The sequence below is a fragment of the Ascidiella aspersa genome, chromosome 3, assembly GCF_963924565.1.
Source record: "Ascidiella aspersa chromosome 3, kaAscAspe10.2, whole genome shotgun sequence".
In the NCBI taxonomy this organism is placed as follows: Eukaryota; Metazoa; Chordata; class Ascidiacea; order Phlebobranchia; family Ascidiidae; genus Ascidiella; species Ascidiella aspersa.
Window position 1 is genome coordinate 17,094,175 of NC_139449.1, and position 21,358 is coordinate 17,115,532.

At 36.2% G+C, this 21,358-nt stretch overlaps 1 protein-coding gene across 2 annotated transcripts; it reads right to left on the reverse strand.

Annotated features, from left to right (window-relative positions):
• Window positions 1-4,185: 4,185 nt before the first annotated feature.
• Window positions 4,186-17,954, reverse strand: LOC146160457 (protein spire homolog 1-like). 2 transcript variants are annotated; one of them, XM_083384337.1, is made up of 16 exons: window positions 17,856-17,954; window positions 17,238-17,487; window positions 16,148-16,363; window positions 15,277-15,393; window positions 14,750-14,839; window positions 12,419-12,574; window positions 12,012-12,107; window positions 11,361-11,517; window positions 7,803-7,885; window positions 7,542-7,638; window positions 7,290-7,379; window positions 6,675-6,976; window positions 5,807-5,950; window positions 5,469-5,567; window positions 5,155-5,258; window positions 4,186-4,984 (listed from the first exon to the last, which is right to left on the reverse strand). In XM_083384337.1, exons 2-16 carry the CDS (start codon window positions 17,472-17,474, stop codon window positions 4,780-4,782), a joined length of 2,193 nt encoding a protein of 730 aa, XP_083240463.1. In that variant the 5' UTR covers window positions 17,475-17,487; window positions 17,856-17,954; the 3' UTR covers window positions 4,186-4,779. The 2 variants fall into 2 exon arrangements, with proteins under 2 accessions (XP_083240463.1, XP_083240464.1); XM_083384338.1 differs by lacking the exon at window positions 17,856-17,954 and having other exon boundaries at window positions 16,148-16,311; window positions 17,238-17,335.
• Window positions 17,955-21,358: the final 3,404 nt, after the last annotated feature.

Sequence of the window (21,358 nt, forward strand, 5' to 3'; positions counted from 1 at the left end):
GGTAGAGGGCGCCAAAATGAGGCTTACAAATTTTTCACAACAAGGGTAGAAAACCGACCACAAGCAAGATAGCACCAGCGGCTATGGCAGACGTCATCTGATACGCCACCCACACCCAGACTGATGCTGTTACCAGCCATCACAGCAGCCAAGATACTGATTCTGCGTGCAGCTGGTTTCGTCTAACTTAGTGGTTCTTAGCCTTTAGCCTAACCGCGCCTCCTTTGGTAATTGTCCTGCGCTTTGCGCCCCCTACGAAAAGCAATTCGGTAATTTGGAATTACATATTAGTTGGACAACATAAAAAAGAGTAAATGTGTATTGTTGGTCGCACGTAGCGCGAAAAAGTTCTGTTAAACATGCGATGGTACTAACAGAGACTTTGTGCTAAATACAACGGTCAACAAAACAGGAAAAAAAAACAAGAAAATAAACGAGAACTTTTTTGAAGATTCAATCGTTAATTTGGGCAAAAAAACGGAGTTTGTACAGGCGTAATAGTGGAGCCCAACCCAATTGCACAACTATACCGTATAATTGTTCCGACTAAACATAGCCCTAATCGGTCGTAAAAGTAGCAATTATAGTCCAACAACTGAAACACTATTAAAAATTAGTAGCAAAGATCGCAAATCGCAAATCCATGAACTATGTCTTCAGTCACCTACACGTGTAATTTTAATGTAAAATATGGGACATCATGAAAATCAGAATGAACACAAAACTAAACCATTAAAATCACTGTAAAAGCCAAGACTCATTTCGTGATGATTTAAGCCAAGCTGCTGTATAGCAGGCCAAAACAAAACACTCGATCTGGGGATTGAGGTGGACCGACGAATCAGGCGACGTAAGAGAATGCCTGGAGAACTGGCAAGAGATGCAGTGGTCTTTATCAGAAGAAGAAATTGTGCGCGTTATGAAGAATGTATTTGATCGGCTTCAATATGAGATGTCAACACGATTTTTCACGACTAAAAGACTATTTGCTGGACGTTAAAGACTGTTCTATCTGACGCAAATGGGATGCAATGCGTCGAAATTGTGCAGATTTTGCAAATTTCTACGACACGAACATCAATGGCAACGATCTTTTCATTGAAATGTGTTATTGCTGAATGTTGCTGAGTAATTGAACTGAAGCGCTACCAAAAACTCCTTTGGAGTTTCTTGGTTTTATTGTGTTTTATGGAGATGACGTATTTCCGAATCTGCGAATTCCGCTACAAATTCTGTTAACAATAGCAGTTTCAATTGCAAGCTGTGAGCGGTCGTTCAGCAGATTGAAACTTATTTTGTCTTATCTGCGTGCATCAATGGGACAGGATCGTCTCAGTAATCTTGCTATTCTTAGCGTTGAACGAGAAACATTGGAAACAACAGATTTCGATGACGTGATTAACCAGTTTGCGACAGTGAAATCAAGAAAAATAATCTATAGTTGTAAATCATTCATGTTTGACAGTGACTAAGTGAGTCATACGTGTAGTTTGTATAACCAAAACGCTTCTTCTTTAAATACATTGTTCTACTAAAATTTGAACTGTTTTCCATATAATTAAGAACGGTATGTTATGTTAATTCAATAAAAAACATGATTAAACATGGAAGAGGGGGCGCCAAATTTATAGTTTGCTCCCGGGCGCAAAATACCCTCGCTGCGCCTCTGACAGAACCTCACATTTAATAAAGCAAAGGTGTGAGTTATGTAGGCCTAGCCTACTATCACTGTAAAACTGAAAAAAATTTTCGCGCTTCGCGCCAAACTTATGCTTTTTACTTTTGTGTCTCTTTGAGTGCAATTGCATGTTTTCAAGTCATCGAAGGCATAACAACCCTATTTAATTATAATTTTGCTAACTTATAGATAAACGATAAAAGTTATAATTGGATAACAGGCTATAGCAACAGGGGGACTCAAACTTTTTTGGGCGAATCAATAATGTTTTTGCAATATTGCCGTTATATTGTGTGTCGTCACATCTTTTGAAACACGATAACGCAAAGTTTAATTTTTTCGCTTGACATTTTTATTTGCGCTCGACATCACAGTCTTACAACAGTTGAGTAAATGCCCTCACAACACGTTTGTCAAAATCACCTCGTGCACGAGCAATTTGTTGTGTGCCGCGAAAAGCCTCCTGAATTCAGTTTAGCGCCAACTCAACCAATTAAACTCAATTTTTTCGCGCTGCGCGCGACCATAAACAGACTTCTCTCAGTGATATTTAAATGAAAATGCCGAATTGCTTTTTGTATAGGGGGCGCAAGGCATAGAAAAATTACCAAAGGGGGCGCGACTAGAAAAGAGGTTAAGAACCACTGGTCTATAGCATACAGTACAGGTGGTTCTCAGCAGATGCTTTCATTTTTCTTTATTATTCTTTAATTTTAGACAACCATAAAGCAAAATAAACTATAAATTATAATGCTGAAGAGGAAAACTCTGTTTACTGATTAGCTACGCCAGAAGTAGGCCTATCCTTGTTTCAGAAAATGACGTATTAATTTCGAAGCTGAATGCATTACATGTGGATATGGTACGTTTTTCTCAAACGTAACTATTCTACTTTCCTTTCACTTGCAGGCAAAAAAATGTCCTCTTTTTGGGTGCTGAAAATATGGTAGCCCTAATTTATAGACCGTTTTACGATACTTTCTAGTTTCTACGCACCAAGTAGAAAGAGATAAACTGAATTATTAAAATGAACGAATCACAGATATTACAGTAGAAAAACGTAAGGGGTCCGCGACTATTTGAAAGCATCAAAAGGGGGCCACGGGTAGAAAACGGTTGAGAAACACTGATCTATCCACTATTTGTGTTAATATCTGAGTCACGTGGATGGTCCTTATCTAACACTGATAGTAGACTAGACCTACCAAACTCACACCTTTGCTTTATTTATAGGCCTTTTTACATGTCAGATTCTGTTAGAATTTTACTGGCGCAATGTTTGCAACAATGTATGCAATAACAATCAAGAAGGTAGGGCTGGTAAGGCAATTTGTTTGGAAATCTTTTTTAAACCAGAAATTCAGCATGTTTTGGCTACAGTAATTTTTGGGCAATAAATACAACGTCTCGCCTAAAAGTCTTTTGAAAGTATAATCAACTAACTCCTGGTGCGAAAAAGAGGATATTTGAGCATTTTTAAGCGTCCTCGGAGGACCATTAATTTTTCTTATGAAAAGTGGGCAAATCCTCCTCAAGAGGACATATGGTAGGCCTTTCATAGCGTAACTTTGTGACGCCATGCCTAACAAAATTAGTTGAAGTAATATGCCTTCAATCAACTAAAAATTGGGCTGTTTAAAATGTGCGCATGTTCTGAAAAAATGCTTATATTTTTCAAGGCATTTTAAAATGTGCACTTATTTTTGCGCTTTTTTCTAATATTTTTTCAAAAACGCTACGTTCCCTGTTGCCTCAGCCCTGTAAAACAAGGATGGCCACCTGGGGAGTGTAGCCATTAGTTACTTTAGTAATTATCGTAGTACTTCAACAGACTACTAAATTGTGCTAGCTATAACTGCATTAATTAAAAAGACAAAAAGTTCATCGTAGCATTTGGCACGCTTGTCCTATATTACCAGCATCAGGAAACAATATTATTTGCGGGTTTTTTGTATGCCGCACATAATAAGCGTGGTAACATAGCCAACTTTGCTCCATCTCGCTAAAACGTGCTAATTTCTGGACATTTGAGAAAAGCCGGTCCAGGCCACAGTTTCTTCAACGCGTGCTTTACGCCAGGTGCGTGTTACCCAGCTTCATCTTCTTTAGAAACTCTGCTACAGTTAAGCAGCAACCAGTCTTTTCGCTGTTAACGTTTTCAGTACCAGGAAGTGTGTTTTCGACAAATTACAGTTTAAACGCAGCTAGCGGCGGTAACGGTATCCTTTTTAGTCCGCTGGCTATACCTGTTACAGGTTTTGGTATTACCAGTTTTACACTGTATAGTGATCTGCTAGAATTTAGATCGACATTCCTTTTTGGGTGGTTTTTCTTGGATCACCGGTAGTTTTTTTAAATCACTGGAAGTTTGTCATGAGTCGTCACTTGATTTCTTTATCGATTTACACCAAATTTATCTAACAAACAGTAAAAAGTTTAAAATAAAAATGTAGAATGTTCGTGGCGAAAAGTACAACCTACAGATTGAAACACTGAAAGTAAATAAATACCATTTTATTTCGGCAAAACAGTTTGGCTTGTGCAAAGAGCGTAATAAACGAAAAATTGCTAACTTTAAATAATTTCAACTCAGTTTTGGTGAAAATGTCACAGGGAAAAGGTTTCAGCACCGGGTAATGCAAGAAGCAAACAAGAAGATGTGTATACCAAAACAGTAGGAAAGAATAAAACAAACGAACAGTATAATGAAGGAGATAAAATATAAATTAGATGTTACCAAAAACAAATAGTAGCGTTGTTATTTCGTCTCCCTAATAATGGAATGTGGCAGTAACGGTTAAAACAACAAAATATAAATTAAGTTTGTCGCTAAACACACACAATGGCTACCTGTAATTAAACGTTAATACCCTGTAATTAAACGTTAAGTAAAATCAACCGGGTGTAATGGAATAAATGAAAACAAGACAACCCCGATTGTTCATAAAAAAAACATATTTAGACAACAGAGTAAGCACGACCGCACAAACAAAAGCATTTACAAAAAAGTTATAAATAAACTTTAGTTAAATTTGTTAGACAAGAATCGACCAACATATTTAAATAATATACAACTACAACAGGTATGAAAAAGATTGCACCTAATTGCTTAAATAGAGGGAAATCGGTTCCGTTTGATTGACACCGGAGCCTACAAGCAGAACGCCGGAAATAAGATGAAAACAGTCAATACAAACTTCCATCTTACGCCCATTCCACGCCTTGAAGTAGAGGCTTGACTCTTGGTTGTTTTTTCGCACCTGGTTTCGAAGAATCGACCAGCCACCCCCCGGCATGTAAAGATCGCTGGTACCAAAAAGTAATGGCGTGAATTGTAGAATACTATGTTAGTTACGAATAACGTAGAAAATACGTCTACAACTTGGAGCTAAAGTATGACACATTTGTAGAAGATAAAAATAAATGCTTCTCACATTCGTCGAATTATTGTCACAAGATTAGCGCATAATACCAACCTCTTTTTAAGCTGATTTTCATCCCAGTCTTTCTTATGGTTAATAGGATGAGGCGTAAGTGCAAAAACGGGAGTTTGGAGGTACTTTTCCGTTGGAGCTTGCAGCTGCGAAATCATACAATTAAATGGCGTCTATTTTAACCCACAGTAAAAACCATAACCAAGAGAACGCAATAGCTAAACCATACATAAATTAGAACTTTACAGTAAAATTAATTAACAAAATGATTTAGTTTTAAGATCGAAAAAATGTACTGCCAAGCAACAACTTGACGGCCCTAGGGTAAACAGGTTAGTAATGATTTAAAACCTTACCTTTCGCAGACATTTGCCACATACTTTTCGACGGCATATCTCACACGAGTGCGCCCAAGAAAATAGGGAGAACTTCTTTAACTTGCAACTGAAGCAGATCTAATGAATTAAACAAAAATTACGCGAAATAAAAATGTGTACTGTTTGCGCAATATCACACAGAAAAAAAGCTGTTTTAGCCGCCTAATCAAAGTAAAATTTTCTTGAAACGTCGTTTTCAAGATTAAAAACACGGAATAGAATTTCGTCGAAACGCTCCCTATTCTGTAAATCCAGAGTTTTAATTCGCCAAGCATAAACACCTAAGGCTTTTTGGCTTCTTATTATAAAGCGGTAACCTTTTCGGTTTTCAGTGCACTGTAGAGTTCTTTGGAATATTGAAACTTCTCCAGGTCTGCTCTCGTAAGGACTTGTCGAATGTGCATAACTTCTTCCACTGTGAGTGACAAGCATTCCACCTGATTCGGTTTGTAATCACGGTCCTGTAAATAGCATTGAAATTAACATCAACCTAACTATAGTTTATGCTTTTAAAAAGAAACAAAACTGGTTTGTGTTGCTAGCCTTAAATAAGAGCATCTATGAAATTTAAAGAACAGTATTAAAATCGTTTTCTTTAATACGATAAAAAATAAGGCTTGAGCCACAATAAGCACAAGGAGTAGCTTTGACGTCAAGCTTGCCATGTCTTGTGAGATTTTGGGAAAGTATATCGCCGGGGGCGCGATTTCTATGGTTGACATTAAAGATGTGTGACTAATTACGTCAACCGAGAAGGTGGTGAAATTAAAATAGCTAAAAACGTATAATGTGCACTGTAAAGGAAGACCACCAAACTGTGATACGTGCCATGCTTCGACCATATTACATCGGGTCAAATCCTTGTGGTAAGCCCAAAATTAAAGTACTATAGTGCAGAAATGGTAAACACACAAACATACAAGGTATCTGTCTGTTATTATAGAAACTCAGAAGATCTTTGTTTTTTTTCAATTGCAGTAATTTGTCATATAATTTTGTTTTTAAGAAACTTACGCACAATACTTTTATAGTTTTTTTAATAAAAGTTTCTGGTCTAAATTCCCTCGCTGTTTTCACCAAAACTTATTTCATAGATTCTTGTCTACTTAGGGACAAATCTTTGCTAAGACGCTAGCAAAATGACTCGTGGTGACGCAGCGCGTTGCTTTACTTCGATGCACTTACATCAACAGAAGTGCTTCCACGTGGCGGCGCCACAGCGCGTCTCCAGTGTCCAAAAGTGGACGGTGCTTGCATGCTGGAAGGCCGATTAGGAAGCCGACACGATCTGCGGCCGAAGCTGCGATTAAAGGCGGAGTCGTGGCTGGTCGTATCAGGAGAGTTCCGAGGCTCCTCGGCGCTCATGTTGAGCCTAGAAGGAATCCGGTGTCTTCGAGCGCTGTTGGACCTCGTCAATTCTCCCCTGGCGCGCACAAGGGAAGGCAGGGTATCGCGCATGTACGAGGTGTGGTCCTCGGGAGGTAGCACTGTGAATGATGGTAGAAAAATACATTTTCTTGCTGATGCTTTACTTGTTTGCTGATTAACAAACATAGCTGCAAGGTATTTTTATTATCGGGACTATGTAGAATATTCACTTTGTGGTAACTTTCTCGAAATGTAGTCTGGTAAATATAAATTAGCATGCATGTCACTTGCATTTCTGCAGCAGTTTTTCATCAAAACATTCAATAAGTTTACACAAAATATTAGAGATTTAAATTTACCAACTACATAAAAAGTATTCGCTTTAGTATTTATCAAACGCCGTTATTGTTCATTTTAATAGCTGAAACTTACGTTGTTTTCTTCGCACCGAATCTGTGAAGCGCACGGAACAAGTTCGCTGTAAACACATCGTGGAACTGCTGTCGGTAAACCGCAACGAATCTACAACGAGCGTGTTGATGTCAAAGAAAAGTTTTTTGTCTGTTTTACAGATGTACACATTTACAGAGAAACATTTACAGATGTGTCTGTTTTACAGATGTACAAAGTAAACCCAAAACGAACCGTGACAAAGAATAATGAAATCTCCCACAACGGACTTACCCATTGAATTACAGGTGCTTGGGTTTCGCAGTGCTTGTAGTCTACGATCAACTCTTGACAAATCGCTTTCGGAATAAGTCGATTGAACCAGTTCGTGCTGTACACAAAAATAATTTGTTTTACTCACAAAATCCAAGGAACTTTTGTCAACTATCGTGGTTTGGCAGTTGGCCCAAAATATAAAATAAAACAAAGATTGTACGACAAGCGCAGAACTTGAAAGTTTAAACTTGTATAAGTCAATAATGTAGAAGGAAATACTTTTGATTCGGTTACGTCGAGGATTACTTCGTCAAAATTTGGAGGGATGAGACGACGTTTGCTCGATGCTTGCAAAAAGGAACCTAAAAAAATTGTGGAATGTGGATACTGTGTTAAAAGCAAATATATTAAAAAATGAAGTTTACTTTACGACAATACAATTAAATCTATACTTGCTGGGATCAATATATGCTGATTTATTTCCTAAATGTTGTGATCTGACTTATAAATTGTACGACCACAAGATAACCACAAGGAGAAAAAATTATGGCAAACTTCATAGGAGTTGGGTAGCATGGGTAATTGGGTAAGTTTATATTGCCTTCTACGCAGGATCTTCAAAAAATAGGTCTGATCATTTAGAAATTTACTAAAACCGCCGATAGACACTTATCTTTCCTACTCGTTTTTTATGAATAATCATAATATGTATTATCAAAGGAGTTTGACATCGAAGGAACGTGATACTATCAAGCATCACATGCGCAAATACTTTCAGGTGTTCTATCCTTACATTACAAATCTGCATTTTGTGGGAACCGTAAAATACCGAGGTCCGAGGGGCTTGCCTAGATCACACCTCACGAATGCTTCGCATCGGGACTTTCGTGGCTTTTCAAATATAGAATTTTAAAATAACATTGTCTTTTATAAATCGCCGCTTGACCGCAATCCTTGGCTGTCTTGTTTGGTAACTCAATATGAGTCGTGACTCGTTGTACATAGGGGATCATGGCTATCGCCAGGGCGTCGGAAGGCTTGTTTTAAAGTAACGAAAAAAAGTCTTTACTATTTTGGAAAATTTCATTTTGACCAGTTAATTGTAAACTGGGGTCCATGAAAAAAAGGCGCGGGCAACAAATAATTCATTGACTAACAAATTCGAACAGCCACAGAACAAGTGGTCTCAATACTGAAAATAGTTTATAATTAAACAATTTGTACTGCTTAAAAAACAAGCAAACAACATACCGTTAGACGTCAAAAACAAAACAAATTGCTTATAATTTGCTTTTGTTCATTGGGCCAAGTTGTCGATCTGCCAACTCTTTTAAAGAAATACCGTTGAAACAAAGTTATTTGACGTTGGTGGGCAGCATTTACTATTTGACGTTTCAAAGCGCTTATAAATTGAAAATTTGCGGTTCAAGTCATGTTTGCGTACAATGCCAATTATTCCTCAAACGTTAAACATTAATAAAGCAGCAATCCATACGTCAAGTTATAGGTCTTAAGGGCTCCAACCAAACCAGAGGTACCACTTAGCAAATTTTCCAATTTTATTTTAAAAATTGTGTAACTTTCTTTCATCGTTTGGAACTCAAAAACTTTTCGAAAGATCAAACAGGAAAAGAAAAGATTCACAAAACCGTATCCCTTGATTAACTGAATGGCCAAAAACGATTGCTCTGTTTTTGCCAATGAGAAACTCCATGGCAAATGTATCTCACGGGCCATGGCTATTAGTTACCCGCCTTTCCTCGCACGACCAGATGCGCAAGACAAGCGAATTATTATCGCTAACAACCAGGTACGCCGAAAAGTAATTTCAAGAGATTTGTCAAGTGTGTGATCTCACGTTTCGATCTGGCAAGGTTTATAGCGGGGATAGGCGCAAATTAAGTTTTATGGGCGCGAGTGAATTTGCCATGGCAAGGTTAAAGTACACGAAACGCGAGCATATCAAAGTCTTTTCCATAAAAGGCTGTAAAAAGTCGAACGAAGATGAAATAAAGGTCACGTTAGCGGTAAGCCGGCTAGGCTAATCCGACGACACGTATATTCTTCCGTTTTTTAATTGGTTATATGTTTATTTGCGTTTGTTTATTGTGTAAGATTACTGAGCAAATACACAACCAACACAAACAATTATAACACCCACAGTCCCACATATATTTCAAAGATACTTTGTATAAAACCGGAGTCTGTCGCCCAGTTTAAGCAAGCAAGGTAAAATAGCGGGGCCTTTTATTGAAAATTTATTTCAAAGTTTAACATATTCCATTACATATCAAAAATGTAATAAAAACAACACCTGAGTAGTATTAGATTCGCTTCCTTTATAAAAAAATTTATTAACATCATTCACTCAAATAAGCGTCGCGATCAAAATGTTGCTCTGGGTGGAGTTTACATCAAAAGTAGTACAGGTTAACTTTAATTTTACTTACGCTATATAGACCATAGCTTTGCAAGCGTGACACCCTGGGCTCATCTCAGACAGACAGGCTTTTATCGTGTTATACACAATCAAGATAAAGCAAAGTTTTACTTCAATAATAATAAAAAATAGTTGAACATAATATAATGTTGTGGCCGTGGGACATTACGTAAGGGCACAGAATCATTAAGACATTACGTAAGGACACAGAATCGATATTGATTTTGCAGGAGTAGGTTGATCAATTCGGAAAACGAGTGGCTAGAAAACATTGCCAGCATAACTCTGTTTCTACAATAAAACCTGTATTCGGTCGAAAATATTAATTTATTAACGGGTTTTATTCTACGGCATAATTAACTTATAACGAAAAGCTCTCTGTGAATAAAGCCAGTTCGTGCACATACATGCTAAACGTCTAGTGTTTTAGTCTATCTCAGTAATCAGTCATGTCATTTTTAGGTTTTAAATGTAAAACAATATTATTTGATTCACTGTTTTATTTAGTAGATAAAAAATCCTTTCCGATATAAAAGGCACGGACACTACAATGAAATACGTGGGGCTTAACTGTTTGCCTAATGACGCGAAGCGAAATGCGTCTCAACCTTCGAATGTGACGCAATAAAAGTTTTTTTCGCGTCAATTGATATGTTTAGGTTGCCGCCCACGGTTTAACTCAGGGAGTTCGTCTTTATTAGGAAATACTCTAAAGCAGTTGTTCTTAACCTTTTATGGTTTGTGAACACTTGTGCCTTGTGATCTTTTATTTAATACGTCATACTAGTGACAAATGATGCCCAATCAAATTCTATTGAAACAAAATCACATTCAATGAAAGTTCGTAAACACACGTGCATTTAAATACAATAAATTATATCTTATTTCTTATTGGCACAATTAATTATAGGCATTTGATATGAAAAACATCGGTTAGTGAAAGTTAAGCACTAATATGTGCACTAAATATATATTAAAAGCTTTATAGAAACCAGATAATGTTTATTGTCCATCCAGAATAATTGAAGATATACAAAGTCGTGAAAAAAGGTTGTTCTGGAAGACGGGAATACAGATTGTTATGATCGTAATAATTTACCGGATAACCGTAACTTTTTTGTCGTAAAAAGATTTGCATTTTGGTGTTTTGGCACCTGATCTAGACTTGCTTAAGAGCTGTAAATTTCCCCTGCCCTAAATGTCATGTAAAAACATTTTTTTCTTCAATGAAATATACTACATTATTAAAAGTCATTAATATGAGTTGATAAGACATGACATATTTTTCCAACAAACTACATGTTCGAAAAATAAAATCGTAAAACAACCTATTTCAAATGAACAAAAATAAAAATGTTTAGTCAAAATTCGGATAATATTTTCCGTTTTAATTTTACCTTTGACGTCAAATGTTTGTGAGGTTGTAATTCGTCCGTTTGTTTGGTTGTGCACTGGTTTAAGCAGGTCGGCCGAGTGTTCGTGAATTTGGTCGATCAATCGCTCATGGAGTGACTTGGACCTGGGAGGACAAGGCCGCAACACTCGCTTGTGCGCCTGCAACGACACTGTTCGTTCAGTCGGACTCGATAACTTGAACTAGGGTCATATCAACAGGTTTTACAAATACAACGCCGCAAATGTGAAATGGCATAAGGTTGCTTTGCACTCGCTCCGAGTAGTGATTGGCCTAAGTAATGTTGTTGTTATCACAACTACTAGAAACAATTTGTTAATCTGCGATCTTAAACGTAAAATATGAAAGGCCGACTATTGCGTTATTCGCTAACGATTACAAACTACAGCAATAAATTACAATCTAGAACGTGGACCGAAATCATCAATTGAAATAGATCGGAAATCAACAGACAGAGTTCTTACATTTTTAAACGAGTGTAATTTTGTAGCGAATGAAAATTGTAATTCTATACCAATCCAGTACAATAATTCTAAACACTTATTATTTTGAAACCGTTTGACTCGCAGCAGTATATGGTTGCTTAGAATGTCTATGCATTCCTATAAAAACGTCATAATAATAACACACTTACCGGCGATAGCTCGGGTTTGGATCGGATGAAGTTTAGAATTTCGTCGTGTACACTAGGATGCAATAGACCCTTACTACATCGCTCCATGGACGTTGTCTGCGTTATAAAGACCAGAATTAATTCGCTATTGTTGAGACTTTGTTTGATACCATTATTGTAAAGCAAAATCGTTTCACGCGGAGCTTTAATGATAATTGGCGGCACACAGGGACAACCTACTTTCAATTCAAAAGGTAGATTATTGCGGTGGTTGAATTAGACGCCCTATTAGTAAAGCTAAAGAAAAAAAAGAAAGTTACACATAATTGTTTTGGCTTGTTTTCACGTTATAGCAATCGGTCAAGGTTTTCTTTAGCAAAGCAAATGCCTTAGTTTTGCACCACAAAAATGGCGCTTAGCACGCTCACCTTTCTCAAGTTGAACTTCTTTTGTTTTATTTCGCGCATGAGAAGCTCGTACTGTGTAAGACGAAACTCCTTGTTGGATGTGGGTAAGACCTCGACCTTGCGGAGAAGTCGGGCGCCTTGTCGCAGGTCGCTTAACACCTGTACCCACAGACGAGCCTGGCATAAAAACAAGCTAATTACAGGTCTGTACTTGTTGGTTGTCAGTAGCGTAAAGAGCACGCAAAACCACTGACTATTTAGTATTAATAGAAATTAGCCTAATCCACTGTGGGTTTCTGCCACAGTTTTATCATAATCCAGAACCTATAAATTAGAGAAGACATAAACGAAGCCAATCTCAACCAAATCTTAAAAAATATGTAACTTTTATTTGTTTCATTTTCCTGCTGTTTTTTGTTGTTATAATGTAAATATCTTGACTGACAAAACCAGTGTTAGTCAATTTACGTGACTGCATATTTTGCAAGTAATTGATGTTAATTAGGGAGAATATTTTTTGACCTAAAAAATGAGAAATTTTGACGTAAAATATTGAAATTTTACATTTTTACCTAAAACCTTTTTTTGACAAAATTTTGACCCATTAGAAATACATTGATTTAAACAACGTATTGTTGTTGAAGCACTGCATTAGTGTCTTGAGGTCGTCAACCACCTGCTTTTGACATTTTACTGACTACTGGTGAAACACAGTTCAGTTGTTTTTTCGGGTTTATGCAAAACTCTTGGAAATGTGTAGTTGTTATTTTTGTTATTTTAAAAAGACAAAAACTAGAAGAATACCAAACAAAAAAAGGTTCAATACATTTTTTCGAATCAGACATACTCACTTACATAAAGCAAAAATGAAGTGCAAGCTCAACCTAACGCAATAAACTACGTCTGGGTGGTTTTAATTCTGCCAGCTTGCGTGTAGCGTATATTGCTCTAATGAACTATTTTTTATTATAAAATATTAACTGAACGACAATTACAAAAAAATTACTATAGTTTACGATTTATGAGTATTTTCAATCGCTTTGGACTTGAAATAATTTTGACAAATTTTGACCTATTGTGTAAATTATGCCAAAAACTTTTGACTTTTTTTGACGAGTCAAAAAATAATCACCCTAACAAAAAGATTTTTCATTTATATAACTAAATACAATCTTTTATTGTCCAACAAAAAGAATTTACTGAGGGAGAAATAAAAAAAACTATTGTTGGTGTTTATATTCTTACTGCAATATAACAACAAATAGGCCCATAATGGAAGATGACATGTTAAAAAGAACATGTAAAATAGGCAACATTATACAAAAAATTAGGTTTAAAACTAATGCCACATATGTCTCTCTATCACAACAGTATAAAATTTCTCTTTGCTGCCCTGAATGTGAAGTGCTTTTAGCATTATCTCTGGAGAAAAACGTGTATATTTTTCAGCGTTTTGGCCTGAATCTTTATTGAAGTAGTTTATATTAGAAGCCACAGCATTTTTACTTCAAATAGTGGTAAATTACAATAATATGTTGTTATTTTGTGCAATAAAAAATAAAATACAAAGTTTAGCATGAACAGATTTTAAAATAAGAATAATATAATACTTTTTTTGTTACAAGCACAAAAAGAATCTCTTTTGTTTTACCAAACCAAAATGTATGATATAAATACTTGAATGCTTTATATCTGTATAATTATGTTGATTCCTTGTTATTGAATTGTGCTGCCTTCAATTAATAAACGGGCTAGTGGCATGCATTATTTAACAGTGAGTTGGTAGCACTTAGCAAATAGATCTAACTTTGCAGGTACATACAATTAGATTTTAGCAAGACAAAGTATTTATATTAGGGGTGTACAATATGAGGCACATGTGCCAAATGTGGCATGCAACCTAATAAAAAATGGCATGCAAGCCCCCCAAAAAGTACAGCCAATTGTCAAAAAAGCTAAACTTGTTCTACAGCCAATTGTCATTGTTTATTCACAATACAAAGCAATCCCAGCAATTAGACAAGAAACAATTACTTCTGATATTATAACATTATACTGTTTTTATTTTTTGTATGGAAGCACTTTTAATGTTAGAAAAAAAGTAGTTGCTAAACTTTGGCACCGGAAGAAGTTATAAGATAAAAATTGGCACGTTGGCATGTTTGAGTTGGACACCCCTGATTTATAAAAATTAAAAAAAAAACTTTGGTACAGTCTTATAAATAGTATACAAATATAGTCAAAACCAAAACAAAGTGGAGTCAGTTCTCTGTACAATATGTACCACAATAAAAAAATTCTAAATAGTAATAGAAACCATAATTTGTTTAATTTTATATAATTATGTCTTACCCAACTTTGAAATTCAAGGTTTGCATGGTTGTTTGACTCACAAATCTTGTTTGCATCATTTCCCAAGTCATGGTCTAGCTTTTGAAGTGCCTTTTAATTCAAAAGAGGAAATTCAATCCTTAAGTTGTATTAGAAAAATTCACATGATGCAACCCTGGGTGACCAACCTTTGGCACATCTGCCAACAGTGGCAAATTATAGCCTAGAACTAGTTCAAGAAATGGCATGCATGCCCCAAAAAACAAATTAAAACAAAATAATACATATAATAAAAAAGGGCACATTAAAGGCAGTTTTCTTGTATAAATCAACCAAGATTTTTTATGAAAACTGTCAACAGTGCTCATACATTACTAGTAGTATATTTTTGAAAATAACAAAGTAAAATAATCATGCCAATTTTAAAATAAAAATAATAGTAAAAAAGTTTTTTTTTGGTGGGGAGGTGGTCGCTTCTTTTACAGTACCTGTTTCGGTCTAAACCAGTTGTAAAAAAAAAATTGAAAAAGATATAGTGAGATACTCACTTTTGTTGTAGTGACAACTTGGTCAAGAAGTGTTTTCAAAACCAGGGCATCATTATAAAGGGTTACACAGATTGAGGTGTAGCGGTCTTCATTTGACGAAAAGTTTTTCTTGCATGACTGTGCCGATATAAAATATATATATGTTTACAAGTGACTTTGTACGCTAGGATATCATTGATACTAAATCATAATCACTGCATAGTGTATATATATATATATATATATAAATAAACACAACTTTGAGATTATAAAGTTTCATTACTAGGGCCGTTACAACAATAAGTTTTAGCATGGTTATGTTGTATATATATATTTTTTATACATAATTTGTACTTTTTGCTTGGGCTGCATTGCAAGTCCTGCAAACATTTTGTAAATTTGTTATTGTCATTTGCGACAACATACCTCTCAGAAAATAAGACCACAATCATAAAAACGAACCACCACAATTCCCACAACATAAGATGCACCCAGTACCAAAATGCACATTTTTATAAGAATATATATAAGATGCTGAATTTATTTTTTCTGTTCCTTATGATTTGTGACATCTGTAAGTGTTTGCTTTGTAAACAAAATAGAAATGTTTTTTTGTTTAAGTGTAAATGTTATGAATTTGTTTATTACTATTAGGTCATCACAGTCAAGGGAAAAGGTTAACAACCACTAGTTAAGAACCGGGGTCACAAAACTATTGCCTGCAAGTCGGAACTTGGCTACAGAGTTAATTTTACTGGCCGCGACATATTTCCCCAATGAAGTTGAACTTATTTCTTGATAATATTTTTTATGGCAGAACAATTTTTAAAAAGTTTTTAAGCTATTTTTTGTATGTTACATAGTTTAAGGTCATTTTAGGTTTTAAACCAACCTCAATTACTGTTTCTAATGTACATTTTGCATCAGCATAAACCGGTTTTTCGTCATTGTAGCCTTCATCACAGCTGTCTGGATCAACTGGACTCAAAATATCACTTGTCATAAATGATATCAAGTTTTCTAGTTCAGGTGAAATGAGTTGTTCTTCATCTTCCCCTAACCCATAATCCAGCGCTTTAAAGAGTACTAGTCCAAGACTGCTTAACATCTAATAAATATTATTGATAATATTATACCTATATCCATGGAGTAACACTAATTTACGGAATGATGAATGGTCGGAACGCTCACTAAATTACGGAATGGTCGGAATTGTTGGAATGGAATGAATAGGGCCGAAACTAATTTGATGAATGGTCGGAACGGAATGAACTGTCGGAACAGAATGAACTGTCGGAATGGAATGAACTGTCGGAATGGAATGAACTGTCGGAATGGAATGAACTGTCAGAATAGGTTTTATGCAGACCCGAGGTTTACAAACAACTCAACTTATTTCAAAACTGGGCGCTGGTCTAGAATCCTACCACAACGCACATTATTTGGGTTAGGTTAGCGGGTTACCGTTTGGGTTAAGGTGGGTCAAGTATTATTATTAAATAAAGAATATAGTAATACTTGATCCACCCACACCCAAACGCTAACCCGCAACCTAACTCAATTTTGTGCGTTGATTTCATAACTGTGGTAGGATTCTAGACCAGTGCCCAAAATTGGAATTTGCATTTAACTAATTCAGGTTCATTTCATTCCGACAGTTCATTCTGTTCCTACAGCTTCTTCATTTCATTCCGACAGTTCATTCCGTTCCGACCATTCATCAAATTAGTTTCGGCCCTATTCATTCCATTCCGACAATTCCGACCATTCCATAAATTAGTGTGCGTTCCGACCATTCATCATTCCGTAAATTAGTATTACCCATATTCATGTGTTTGTTTAGAAAAAATGTTCGACATCTAGGTGAATACTAATATAGTATTACTAATTATCTCTATTTATTTAAACAAAAAATATAAAAGCTTTTTTAATAATACAAAATCAAGGTTTGTCAAATTTCACAGATGACTATAATATCTTACATTGCTTTCCTGTTTTACAAAATTTTCCATTATTACAACATTTCCAGTGAGATTAACCAGAACAGACTGTAGTCCATTTGGGCAAAGATATCTTTTCTCTGTTTCTTCGAGGAACTGGATATGTGAGTTCCTTTTAGATACATTTTTAATAAGAGTTGCACACTTGTAGCATATAGTCCACACTTGAGCTTCCTTTAACGGGTTGTTGTTACATTCAAGTATTTCAAGTAAGTTCATCAGGATTTTCTTTCTGTTTGTGAAGAAACGTACAATTAATTGTAAAAAGCAAAATATAAATTACCTTCTAAATTAAGTTTACTTACTGAAAAAAAAAAAAAAGTTGACGCTGGTCTAGAATCCTACCACGTTTATTTAACAGTAACAATACAAGTTGTCAAGATGATGAAATTGCAAGGAAGGCATAAATATGTAAGAATAAAGATAAAATACTTGACCCAACCAAACCAAACGCTAACTCTTACCCTAACAATTTAACTTACCCACATGCCACTATCCACAAACGCTAACCATAACACCCTAACCCAAATAATGTGATTTGTGGTAGACCAGCGCCAGCAAATTTAACCAACCTATGCGTAGGCTGCAAAATTCACTTACGTCAAAGTAAAAAATAAAAGGTAACACGTCTACTTGTCGAGTTGACACTGCCGTTTGGTTGTTTTGAACTTCGTGCTTGTGGCAAGATTTGGTGCTGTTGATATGTGCAATGTATAAGTTGTAAGTATTCTATTTTTAAAAGGCAGGATTTTCAATTTTTAACAGAAGCAGTGTGACCATAGAGCACTAATATATGGTGTCTATGGTGTGACCAATGCGCCATGTCGCGATAGAATATCTTAATAAACTATAATGTTACATAATATTACCAGAGGTTCTTAAACTGCGCGTCTTTTCCGAAGGTCATCGCACAATAATCCCGTTTTACATCTGAACATCGTTAACCTATGGCAATAAAATGCCCAGATAGGTATATTATTTTTTTCCCTGCATGTGTGTAGGAAAGAACCTTCTTCTTCTTCGTTTCTAAATAAGTCGAATTGTGGACTTCCAGTATTTAACGCGTGCTTTTGAGGTGTTGTTGGATATAGCAATTAAAGATTTCATGCATTCCATCTTTTCTTTCAAAAAGCGGACATACATGAAGGTGTTGCATTGACTGCTCTTGTCCACAGTAACAAATGGTCGATTAGTCTGAATAGGCCTACCGGTATATCTTGCCATGGAGATCTTCCAGCGGCCGATGCATAATCTGAGTCGGTTAAGACAGTGCCAGAGCAACCATGGTGCGTCGTAACCAGGATATAGTTTTTCTCTGGCGTGATCTCCATTGCCTTGGCCGTGTCAGTGCCAAGCCAAGTTTGCCAAAGCTGCATCCTTTTTAATATAGCGTCCTACTCTAGCGGATCGACTGCACCAAGAAAACTTTTTCGTTATTTTAATCTGCTGCGTAATACCTTTGGCCGAATAGGGAGTGTTGATCATCATTCGCTTGTCGATGCCTTTCCCGTCTACTCGTCACTAATCTCCAGATGGCCGGTGGAGCAATTCCGGAGACAGTTATAGGCCTACAGGCAGGACCGGATTAAGGTTATCATGGACCTGGGGCTGTATGTTAGTCAGGGGCCTATGGGTCTATATTCATTCTGTTTACTGTTCCAGCCACAATTAATATAAAATAAAAGCATAGCTATAGAAAAGCTGTGTATTTTTTCCAAAATCTCGTTTTTTTTAATTGGAGCTAGTGAATGCAACCTATTCTGAACCGCATATACCAACGCATTTGGTTCTTTACTTTTTTAAGGACTGAAAATGAACATTTGCCTAAACAATTGGTAATTAATAGACCAAGATGCATCCTCAATACAACAGATACATTAGAAAACGCATACATGAACTCATTTCCGCTAACTAATCTAAATATTTGAGCTTATTTGCTACTTTCGACGTTAAAATGGTGTTCTTTTAGCAGTGAAGAAAAATTAATCATCTCATCAGGAAGTGATTTTTCCAGATCATCTGGGTAAAATAAGCAAATGTTCAGCACTCTCTTTAATATTACGGTTAGACCAGACTTGGTATCCAGTTCCGCCAAAAACGAAAAAAAGCAAATACGAATGTTCTTTAAATCTGTTTGGTGGTACAGGGGATGTGTTTTCACATTTCTCCTCGCTTACCAATCACACTTTTTCTCTTTTCTAAATTCTTGCTTTTCACCACTTTTGTATTTTTTCATATATTAGTCTTATCTACTAACACCAGGTATTAGTCCTATGTTGGCCTTATTCCGAATTGTGTTTTATTCTGACGTTGGTGTTGTTCTTATCTCGGTCTTATGGCTGGAGTCCAGGCCCACCGCTAACAACTTAATTTGACCAGCCGAAGTTATCTTTGTATAAAAAGTTATATTCTAGAGCAGAGGCGTGCAACATACGGCCCACGGGCCACAGCACGGCTTGCGAGACCTATTTACGTGGCCCGCACAGACTACGTGAAGTAGCCCATTGTTTTTTTAAATTTTTCACTGTTTAAGAAGTTATTTGTAACGGAATCATTGGCATTTATCAATTTGTATTACGTCACACTGTCCGAACCTCCATTATTGCGTCATAGTGTGCATTGTAGTAAAACTGCCTTGTTTTGCTGGCAAAAAAGAAAGGTTGATTATTAAAGGTGGAAATTCAAGCAAGATGTAGTTTGCCTGCTTTGTCAAAACGTTATATCAGTAATAAAAGAGTATAATTTCTAAGGGACACTATAGTTAAAAACACTATGCTAATTATGATAGCGTTGTAGGTCAATTGCGGGTTGATAAAATGCTGCAATTGAAAAAGTCTTTGAGCAAAACAAGAGGTATTTCATTGTTATAAGAAAGACGTTGAGCTTGTTACAAAACTGGGCTATAAGTTATCGAAAGCAATTGCCGAAAAAGGAAAGCCTGTTCAAGACAAAATTCAGGAATCAGCTCACAGATGAGCGCTTGTTAAGTGATCTTCGAGTTGGCAATTCTGCCAAAACTAACAAGATCTCTGGTGAGAGAAGATATCACACATCTCATTAATCGCTTAATGAGTAACTTGATTCTACGCAGTTTTCCAATAAAAAATTTGTTTAAAAAATATATCTGTTGTTCGATTGTCCGGCCCGTACCACCATCATAGTTATACATTATAGCCCGCTGCGATAAACAGTTGCACGCCCCTGTTCTAGAGATTTTACCACATCTTGTCTATTTTAAGGCCGTCAGACCCGTGAACTTGTGACGTCTATGCCTGTTTGTTACTTCATAAATTAAGCTACTAAATGCGAAAACAATCCTATAACAAACCACAATGAGCTACTTTAACTAACGTTTAGCTCAGCCAGATTGTTACAATACCTAAAAATCGTGAATGTTTCAATTTCAAATAATAATTGCGGTGGTGTGCGAGAATGTCTTAAGGTAACCATCCTCAGTAGGTCACGTTCAAAGAATTTGTTATGCAGAGGAGTGTTACAAAAACATGTTGGAATGTGATTTAAGTATTACGGTTGGACTAATCTTCGTGTTTCATGCTAAATTACATAAGTTCGAATATACGGTATCAAAATAATTCAAGATTATAAAGGCATATGAGACCAGATCACCTATTACAAAGAACTTGTTTATTCTGTTTTGCGTTTCAAAATCTTGGTGGTGCGGTACCATGAGTGGAACTTTACTTTCTGCACAGCTATTTGAATTACTTTGCAGAAAAAAGTGAAGAGCAAGATGAAGGATTTCTTTAAAATGTAAAAATCATCGCAAAAATGTGATTGGTTGCGATACTTTTAGGTGTGTTTCAGAGGCGTAGCTAGGGGTGTGCGGTGGGGTACATATGTCCCCGGGCGCCAAGGTGCAGGGGCGCCAAAATGAGGCTTAAAATGCCAAAATGAGGGTGCTTCTTCTTTAAATACAATGTTGTATTAAAATTTGAATCGTTTTTTTTTTATATAAAGTAAGGTATATTATGTTATTGTGATAGAAAATGTGATTAAACATGGAGGAGGGGGCGCCAATTTTATAGTTTGCCCCCGGGCGCAAAATACCCTGGCTACGCCTCTGGTGTGTTTGGTTGTCTTGT